Source organism: Anneissia japonica, unplaced genomic scaffold (assembly GCF_011630105.1).
Source record: "Anneissia japonica isolate Jap-2015-1 unplaced genomic scaffold, ASM1163010v1 scaffold83_len69946_cov84, whole genome shotgun sequence".
Classification (NCBI taxonomy): Eukaryota; Metazoa; Echinodermata; class Crinoidea; order Comatulida; family Comatulidae; genus Anneissia; species Anneissia japonica.
This window is the reverse complement of record NW_022708779.1, coordinates 34,226-45,097: the sequence shown is the minus strand read 5'-3', so window position 1 is coordinate 45,097 and position 10,872 is coordinate 34,226. Positions and strand designations below refer to the sequence as shown.

General features: G+C 36.0%; 1 protein-coding gene across 1 annotated transcript; it reads right to left on the bottom strand.

Annotated features, from left to right (window-relative positions):
- Window positions 1-9,788: 9,788 nt before the first annotated feature.
- On the bottom strand, window positions 9,789-10,639 carry LOC117106577 (craniofacial development protein 2-like). The gene is made up of 2 exons (XM_033247964.1): window positions 10,495-10,639; window positions 9,789-10,399 (listed from the first exon to the last, which is right to left on the bottom strand). The coding sequence occupies exons 1-2, from the start codon at window positions 10,637-10,639 to the stop codon at window positions 9,789-9,791; spliced, it is 756 nt and encodes a 251-aa protein (XP_033103855.1).
- Between the last annotated feature and the right edge of the window lie 233 nt (window positions 10,640-10,872).

Here is a 10,872-nt window from a genome sequence, read left to right as displayed (position 1 = left end):
TGTTAGTCTCAAAAGTGCTGCTGTCATTTATTTTACATTGTTTTATTCAGAATGTTATTGTGCCTCCATGTGACACGACCTGGATTAGGGAACGTGAAGAAAAATTGAGAATGCGGTACAACAGCAACAAGAACAGCAACAACAATAACAATAACAGCAACAATAAAAATAAAAATAAATAATAGTATTAATAATAATAATAATAATAATAGTATTAATAATAATAATAATAATAATAATAACAATAATAATACAAAGAACGGCATCAAGTTTCACAATAGAAATTCCTATTTTTTATGTTACCCTATAACGTACAGTACTTTTGAGTCTTACTTATATACGCTGGTTGATTGCATCTCTCCCTTTTGGCTTGCATTGCTTCTTCGAATTGCAGAAGAGTGGAAATAATACAAACTGAAAGTCATCAGTAAATAGTTTAGTTTACTTAATCAGTAGATCTTTCATTAGCTTCTCAAAATATTTGGCAACAATTTCCCTGTAATCTTTAAGTGCTTTGGGGTTATTTTCTTTACATGTGATATTATAAAATTCTTCCAAGTTGGAACATGTGGTTACCTTAAGGACAAGTTAAACAGTTTACATAAGATAAGAGCTAGTCGTTTGCTACAGTATTTTAAGATTTGTCAGAAGGATCATCTGACTAAAGCAATTCAAAAAAGGACCTCACATCTTCGCTCTCGAACATAGAGCGTGTGTACAGTCCTTTGATCTTTGCTGTGGCATCGACAATCCGATACTAGTTGCGAGTACACCCGTTAGTTATGTCTATGCGTGCCATACACGTTTTATGGTTTTAGTTACTATTTTATTAATTATGGGTACTTCGCAATGTCTTTTATATCTGATTTATTTTGACCACGAGTATGTTAAATGCTTCTATCAACTGCAATTTCATTCGTGAAAATTGACTAACAAAATGAAAAGTTACAGCAATTTAAAATTTATGATTTTTATAAAATTTCATGTTTTTAAACTAAACTATGATTTTGACAATGTTGGACTAAGTTGCACAAAATCAACATTTGAGTAGATACTGAAACGTTCTTTATTTTTTCTGCGAAGTGAGTTTGATGAACGACAATACACCGCAACATCGGTAAAATTAATGTTGAAATAACGAATATAATTTCAGTTTGTTAGTGCAAAATACCATTGGGCCTTTTAATCACCGCACGTCTAACGAATATCATGGGAACTAACACGTGCGTGGGTAATTCGTCACACGCTGACGGTTATGGTTTGGTTGCACTGATCTCTACTATTAAAAGCTATGTTCATACAAAACGACTTACGCAAGCGTAACGTTAATCGAGTGGTGTAAACTTGTGCGCGAACGCCAGTATTATCGCGCAATCGCTGGCGTACGGTAATCCAGCAATAGACACCAGATTAGCGTATGCCACTGATGCTACCTTCAGACCTGGGAGATACGCCAGGCGTATCTAACGCCGGGCGTACGTTAATCCATTGCGTAACTAGAGATGTCCAGACTGGGAGATTAACGAACGGTAACATAAAATTTCGCATGAAATATTCGTATTCGTAATTCGTGCATTTTATTTTCTGTTTACATTTAGGCTTATTTTGATTGGTCAAATCATGGCTGAGTTCAAAATTACTGGTACGTGACTGTCGTAAATCAGTGGCGTACGCTAATCTAGGGTATGTTGCTGGATTACCGTACGCCAGCAGTGACTGCGCGATATTACTGGCGTTCGCTACGCCACTACGCGATATTACTGGCGTTCGCTACGCCGCACCAAAGTTCACATCACTCGATTAACGATACACTAGCGAAAGTCGTTGTGTCTAAACATAGCCTCTGTTACGGCAGGATTTGACCAATCAAAATGAGCCTAGATGTAAACAGAAATAGATTTCGCGAATTATGAATACGAATATTCGCGCGAATACTTACGCTACGTTCGTTAATCGCCCAGTCTGGGCATCTCGCTAGTTATACAATGGAATAACGTACGCCCGGCGTTAGATACGCTGGCATATCTCTCAGGCCTGAACGTAGCCATAGCTGGATTGCTCATCGGCCAATCCTGGTACAGAAAAAGTGAGGCCTCTGACGCCATGTTGGAGGGCTAAATGACGTACCAGTTTTCTTTTGGCATTTATTTAAATTATAATTAAAATAACAATTCTTGCAATACTTTTCAATAATAAATTTAAATGTTTTTTCTTTAGTAGAGTTGAAATTTTATTGTTTACCCAGGTTTTCTATTTGAATAGATCTTTATTGTTTTTGATTTGGTGATGTGGTTTTTATAGAATCTGATGTATACAACAATGGCATCAGTAGCTGTGTTGAGTGAATATGAATGGATACAGTCTGTAGATTCAAGGCAGTCGTTAATTGTTTCAATATCTTAGTCTGACAAACAGGGGATTCCGAGAATGTGTTGTTTTCTACATGTGTGTGTTTAACAAACCTACAAAAATCTAACTAAATTGTAGGTGAACATTTATTGTTTTAATCAGTACAATAACATACAGAAAAACAAATGGAAATCAAGAGCCACTTTACTTAAGAGTGCACACTCTGGTGTGGCGCTTTTCATGCCCGTTCCCATGTTACATATCTCATATTCCAGTAGTACAGTAGGCCTATCATAGGGCATAGTAAATTAACACTTTAATACAAAAAAAAATACTTGTGTATTCATTGTGTTATAGTCATCTTAACACAGTATACATTGTATTTAAAACACAAAATCTTACAAAAGGTAATGATATACTCTTAAGAGCCACGACGCGGCGCCTTTTGTGCATTTAGGGTAATTAAAAACTATATAATCTGAATCCACGATTTTTGTAAAAAGATAGCAATAAAGGCTTTTATCTCAATTATAAATCGGTTTATTACAGAAAACATATTTTTAAAAACTTTTTATCACTTGCAAATTAACACTTTATTGAACATTTCAAACATTTTTGCCTGCAGTCTGGATGTTAAATTTTGTAAATGAAATTTTCCCAAATAGTTGTCTGTACTGAACACGATAGATCAATCAGCATACGTTCTGTAATATTTTTAGCCCATTTCTTGTGTTGAACTTTTTGGTTCCAAAAAGCTGTATAAACTTAGCTTTTATGGTTACGAGTTGAGTGTTGCTTACACTCGAATGCAAAGAAAGTTTTGGGTTGATAAATTCCTAAATTTGGAATGGTATCTGTTCCAACTGCTTTATTTTAATGTTTGAGTTATAAGAATATTGGTCCCAAAATCCCTCATCTTCATTGGACTTTGGTTTTCAATAGTTTTAGAATTCAGTGTAATATGAAGCAGAAAAAACTATTTTTTGAAAATTGTCAGCAGTGGTTTGTAATTGTAATTTGAAGTACGTACTGATTTGTGTTTGTTTTTAACTGGAGATACAATATGAATGTAGGCTTCCCATGTCTTTTGTTATAGTGTATCGAGCACTGTACGTTGCTAGTATTGCCAACTACATTTATATATATATATATATATATATATATCTGTGTGTGTGTGTGTGTGTGTGTGTATATAATATCAATCATCAAAGGTACATATACAGTGTTTAATAAGGACATGATGGAATATCGTAGGCTACCCCGAATAAAGTCCTATGAAAAATCATTGTGTAATAAAATGCCTCCGACGGGAACCTGCGACCTCTCGCTGACAAGGCGAGTGTCATAACCACCACTAGACCACGAAGGCTTCATGGTTGAACAGGTCCAACTACCCGTCGGGAACATTGTATTACACAATGCTATGCCTCAAGAGGGCGTTCGGCCAGATAAATCTGGAAATACGGCTAGAAATACTGTCGTATATTATATATGATATTGAAGGAAGTTAGCCGTTAACATTGTTGAATAAATATAATATAAACTAGAGATACTATGTTCAATAGAACATGAACCCAGTCATTTTTAAGAGATAACCACTGTGACCTTTAACCTCAAACTGTGTACACCCCATGTTTGGTAGGAGTCTGTCTAATGCAATTGGTCCAATCGTTAGTCACTAGCAATAATTGATACTTTTCACTATAGTGACCCTTGCGACTTTTGACCTATAGGTGAAGAGTATTTTTTCATGTTTAGAAGGTCCTAAGGATCATTCCTGGTAAATTCAATGCACCCAAGGATATAAAGGGCCAAAGTGATTCATGAGGCTATAAAAGCCTAGCCCATACATATTCACAATAAATTGGCCTAGTTATAACCTTTAAAAACACATTATAAAGGTAGTGGTCTACAAAATTAAAGTTAAAGTACCTACAAGATGTTGTAAAATCATAAATTTGATGTGTTTGTGTTCCTATAATTAATATTATGACCATCAGTTAAAACCAGTTGTAGCCTATAATGGAATGTTGTACAATTTTAGGACACTACCCATGTCTCTTATCGGACATTCACCAGTTGACATTTTCCCGTGCAAAAACGACTGTGATTTACAGCATCAATCGGAATCGCTTTATTTTGGTGACAGATTATATTTGTGCTTTGATTGAACTGTACTACTACTACAATGCTATATGTTTAGAAAAAAGAAGGTTGAGGTTTTATGTACAGGTCTACTACATACCATCACTTAACTTAACTTGGCACTGAGCAAGAGGAAGATTTTGCAATTATGTACCCAAAATGATTCATGATTCAATTGTTTGCCATTAACATTTTAAACCTTTGACATATAAACTTTGACATATGGGGTGAAGAGTATTTTTTTTTTCGTGTTTAGAAGGTCTTAAGGATCATTCTTGGTAAATCGCTGAACACCATAAGACCCTACATTATGCCAATACATATACAAGACAGTGCTATGATATTTGTGACAGAAGAAATCTTTTATTCATTTTTTTGAAAGTTTTTTACCCTAATGACCCCTATGTGACCTTTGGCCCCAAGCAGTGAACACCCCATGTATGAAAGGTGTCACCGATTATACTGACCAGGTTTGGTTGAAATAGGCACAACCGTTTGGCACTAGTAGCGTTTTGAAATGTTGCCAGAAAAAAGATAAAAATTACCCCTAAAAGACCTTTGACCCCTTATCCCTGAACACCCTATATACTCTGCTTTATGTCAATGTATATGTGCAAAGGACAAGACTGCGATACGTTATTTGTGAGTCAAGTAGTCTTTTATACGATTTTTGGTTTCTTGACCCTAATGCCCCTTATGTGACCGTTGACCCCAAGTTGTGAACAAAACATAAATGGGAGGTGGCACCTGTCCTACTGCCCAAGTCTTAATTAAATCGGTCCAGTAGTTTGCCACTAATAGCCATTTAAAATGTTGCCAAAGAAAGAAAGAACTAGAGATACTATGTTCAATAGAATATGAACCCAGTCATTTTTAAGTTCTACGAACTTTGACATATTGGGTTTAGAAGGTCCTAAGGATCATTCCTGGTAAATTCAAGCTCAATTGGGCTATTTTGAAAATTTGACCCTGATAACCCCTATGTAACCACTGATGCCAGACAGGGGTGTAGGAGGTGTCACTGGTTCTTAATGATCAAATTTTATTGAATTCGGTTCAATCGTTTGCCATTAGTAACATTTTGAACCTTTGACCAATGAACTTTGACATATTGGGTGAAGAGTATTTTTTCATGTTTAGAAGGTCCTAGGGATCATTCCTGGTAAATTTGAGCTCAATTGGGCTATTTTGAAAATTTAACTCCGATGACCCCTATGTGACCCCTGATCCTAGACAGGGGTGTAAGAGGTGTCGCCGGTTCTTAATGACGAAATCTGATTGAATTTGGTCCAATGGTTTGCCATTAGTAGCATTTTGAAATGTTACTAGAGAGAACAAAAGAATAACCCTTTAATGACTTTTGACCGTAAATTGCTGAACACCAAAAGACCCTACATTATGCCAATACATATGTGCCTAGGACAAGACAGTGCTATGATATTTGTTACAGAAGAGGTCTATTATTTATTTTTTGAAAGTTTTTTTAACCTAATGACTCCTATGTGACCTTTGACCCCAAGCTGTGAACACCCCATGTATGAGAGGTGTCACCGATTATACTGACCAGGTTTAGTTGAAATCGGCACAACCGTTTGGCACTAGTAGCGTTTATCAGAAAAAGATAAAAAATACACCTTAATGACCTTTGACCTCTTATTCCTGAACACCCAATAGACCCTGCCTTATGCCAATGTATATGTGCAAAGGACAAGACTGTGCTACGTTATTTGTGAGACAAGTAGTCTTTTATACGATTTTTGGTTTTTTGACCCTAATGCCCCTTATGTGACCTTTGACCCCAGGTTGTGAACAACACATAAATGGGAGGTGGCACCGGTCCTACTGACCAAGTTTTAGTTAAATCGGTCCAGTAGTTTGCCACTAGTAGCCTTTTAAAATGTTGCCAGAAAGAAAGAAATATACTGCTAGGAAACAGAACCCAGTCAGCATGCTGCTGCTGTCTGGGTAAAGAAAGAAGGAAGAAACTGCTAAGAAAATAGAACCCAGTCAGCTGCTGTTGACTGGGTAAGAAACTGCTAGGAAACAGAACCCAGTCAGCATGCAGCTGACTGGGTAAAAAACTGCTCGGAAACAGAACCCAGTCAGCATGGAACCTAGTCAGCATGCTGACTGGGTAAAGAAAGAAAGAAAGAAGAAACTGCTCGGAAACAAAACCCTATCAGCAGCATGCTGCTGACTCTGTCTCTTATACACATCTAGATGTGTATAAGAGACAGATATATATGTATATATATATATGTATATATATATATATATATATATTCATTCATTCATCTAGGCTACGTTCATTCACTGCTGGATGAAGCCCTCCTGAAAAAAAAAATTCCATTTCTTTCTGTCTTCTGCTGATCTATTCCATGATGTTCTTCCATAAAAATATATATGTATAGACAATATACGATACAAGATTAAAACATTAAAATTGAAAGAAAATCCATAGAAACAATGAGTGGGGAGGCGGGCATACCAAAAGGAACGGAGTTCCTGTACAATAAATGTTTGGGATCTACAAGCACTCATCAGCAAAACGAATAGTCAACAAGAAAGTTATATGAACGATTCCTTAACAAATTTCTTAAATAAATTAAAATTACCATTACGCACATGTAAAGGAAGGCAATTCCAACATGTGTATAATTGTAGATCATTATTAATTTGTTTATTTCCTTCATTTTTTTTTTATAAATTTATGTATTTATCATAGGTATGCTAATAAAACGTTTTAAATGTGAAGCCTATTAAATTGCTGATTGCCAATTGATTTACATATTAAAACAAAAAGAATCATTTAACTACAATAAGCAGCTATTTCTTATATGAATACATAGTAAGAGAGTGTTCGAACATGAATGTTATGTAGTGGTTAAATTTTTACATACTGCTTTTATTTTATTCTCGACAAAGTGCGTTTCAGCGCAAACTGGGTTTCAACAATCTGGGATTCTTAGTTTTTGATTCAGCAAACTGGCATTCAGCAAACTGTGTTTTGGCAAACTGTACTCAAAAATCTGGCAGTCAGCAACCTGAGGTTCTAAAATCTGGCGTAGAACCACCAAGAAGAAGCCGACACGAAAGTTTTCCTATATGCAAAGCATGCTTTAACGATATAACAATCATCCGTTCCCTTTTTCGAGACATCGATATTACAGGCAGTTATACTCCGGCTTTCTTTCGTAAAGGAAAATGTAGCTTCTGAAACCATAAACTGAGTTTGTTGAAACTTTCAGCAACATCGGAGTTTTAGATGTTCTGTCAAAAAAGTTGTCTAAAGAACAAGAGTATGTCTTACTGCTGCTTGGAGTTAAGGAGAAAAGTGTAAATCAAGCAAATAAAAATGACATGTTCAATAGAAAGTTTTTCAGAGACAAGATCACTGACATATCATTGTTGCCACCATGTTAGCAGAATCTCGAGCTAAGGATACTTAGCAAACATTGTTCAAGAATGAAAATAAGCAGAGGTAAATGACTGTCAATAAAAATAGTTGATGGAACAGATGGAATAAACAAATTCCTGTGAAGTCCAAGAATTGTTCATACGATAACATTCTTGGATATTCCATATATGAAGTTAGTTCGTCTTTCCATCATCTTATCTGCCTTCCTTTCCTTCTCTTTCCTGTCCGTGGTTGCCATTCTGTTAGTCTCTAGGTCCATCTGTTGTCTTGAATTCTTGATATGTGTCCAGCCCATCTCCACTTCATTTCCTTGATCTTCTCTATGATGTCTTTTACTTTTGTTTGATTTCTAATGATGGCGTGTCTCACTTTATCACGTAGTGATATGTTCAGCATTCTCCTCTCCATTGCTCTTTGTGTAGTCATTAGTTTTTGTTCCATTTCTTTTGTAGTTGACCATACCTCTGAGCCATATGTCATTTTGGTCAGGATGCATTGGTTGAAGATTTTTCTTTTTAAGGAAGTTGGTATTTCTTTGTTAGTTAATATATCCTTATATCTTCCAAAGCATTTCCAACCTTCTTTTATCCGAATAGGTACTTCTTCTTTCATGGTATCTTTCATTTTCAACGATCGTCCAAGATATGTGTATTTGTTGACTCTTTCTATCTGATGATTTTCAATTGTTATTTTATCTGGTGATTTATAGTTCGTCATGTATTAATCTTTCCCGTGTGCATTTGTAGACCGACCTTTTTTCTTTCTTTATTTAAACTCCGTTGCTGGTGTTCTAGACCCTTGACTGATGTGGTGATAAGTATTACATCGTCTGCAAATCTTAGATCTGTGAGTTGTTCTCCATCTATGTTAATCCCCTTATCTTCTAGGTTTGATTTCTTAAATACCTCTTCCAGTGTGGCTGTGAATATCTTTGGGGACAATGGGTCTCCTTGTCAACCTTTTCTTATCTGCACTTTTTTTGATATGTCATTATCTATGTGAATTTTTGCGTTTGCATTCGTGTAAATTTCTTCTTTTATTTGTATGTAACCCTCATCGATTCCCATGTTAGGTAGTGCAGCAAACATATCCCTATGTTCAATGCAGTCAAAAGCTTTTTGGTAGTCTATGAATCCCAGACACAAATTAAGTTGAAATTCTTTTGTTTTTTCAATGAGCTGGTTTACTGTTTGTAGATGATCTGTTGTGGAAAAGCCTCCCTCCCTTGTTTTTCTTCATTTTTCTGATGGCATCTTCCACTTCTGATGGTATTATATTTGGTAGTGTATTTGTTTCAGTTTCGCTCTTCTTTTTTACTGTCTTTGTTGAAGCGTAAAGATCTGTTTAGAAGTCCGAACAGATTTCTAGTATTGCTGATCTGTCTGATGTTATACTTCCATCTTTCCGTTTGAGTTGGTTGATTCTTGTTTTTGTTGTTTAACTTATTTATGTTTTTGGGACCTCTTCCACTTTCTAGAATTTCTATGATTATTTTATGTTTTCTCTTTCTGGTTCGTTGTCTTTGTTTTTTCCTCACTGTCTTTATAGTTTCTGCGTATTATATTTTTTTAACTAATGTTTTGTCTTCGATTTCTCTAAGTTTTTCCCTTCTTCAGATTTGTGATAAGTTATTTTTTTGTGATGGTGCAAGATTCATTGCTTCTTCCTTCAACACGTTTGTTATGTGGTTGCATTTGGTATCAATGTCCATGTTTGTGTTTTCTATCCTTAGACATTTAAATCGGTTTTTGAGCACAATCTGTAATTCATCTTTTCTTTCTTTCAATTTCGCTATGTTAATTCTGCTCTTCTTCTTGGTGTTAATGAATTTCAGCCTATCAAGCTTCTTGTTGATACGTATTTCTGCACTTGACATTCAATGGTCGCTTACAATATCTACTGTGGTTATCACCTCGCAGTTCTTGACAATTCCTCTCTGGCTTGTCATAATGAAGTCTATTTGATTTTTTGTTAACCCATTTGGGCTTTCCCACTTCCAGTATCTTTTCTTGTTTTTCTTAAATAATTTGTTGGTTATTATTAGCTTTTGTTCTACTGCGAATTCAGTTAGTCTTTCTCCCCTTCTGTTCCTTTGTCCTATTCCAAATGTTCCTAGGGTTAGTTCTTCTCCTGCCTCACATTTTCCTAATTTCGCATTGAAATCACCCATCAATACTGTGTATTTCCCATGGTTTTCTTTTATTGCTTTGTCTATGTCTTCATAAAATTCTTCTATAACTGAGTCATCGTAGTCATTTGTAGGTACATATGCTTGTATTACACAGATATGTTCTTTAGCTGCAAGTTGCATACTTAATGATACCACTCTATTTGAGTAACTTTTGACTTTTTTAATATAGTCCTTTAATTTTTGGTGTATAAGGAAGCCCACTCCTTTTGCATCTTTGTCATTTTCTGTTTTGCCTTTGTTGAAAAGCCAAGAGCCTCCTTTTAATTCTATCAATCCTTCCCCTTCTCTCTTCGTCTCTGCAAAGCCAATTATGTGCCACTTGAAACTGTCAAGTTCCTCCAGGTCCTTACATTGTATGTACATAGGTCAATTAGTGGGCCAGCTTTCCTACTCTCATCAACCTTGCAGCTTCCTTTCGGCTTTGACTGCCAGACATCATTTGAAGTTACTTCTGAGAGGTCAGTGGTCCTATTGCAACTATAGTTGCGCCCGTTGTGGCCATGAGCTCTACGGCCTTTCTTCAATGCTTTCTTCATAATTGCTTTTGGGTTTTTTGCCATATACTGACGCGCTGGCAAGGCAAAATGTCAGTAGAGGTTTTCTGTAGGGTTCCCTCAGCCTTAGTCTCTGGTTAAATTACCTGTCCTGGAGACACAGGTTTTGGTGCCGTTGGCTTTTTTGATAAGCTCATCCGCCCTAGATGATATTCCATCCAGCTATTTGACCCATAGGTGGGGCTAGGATGGTGAGCATCAGGGCATATCCACAC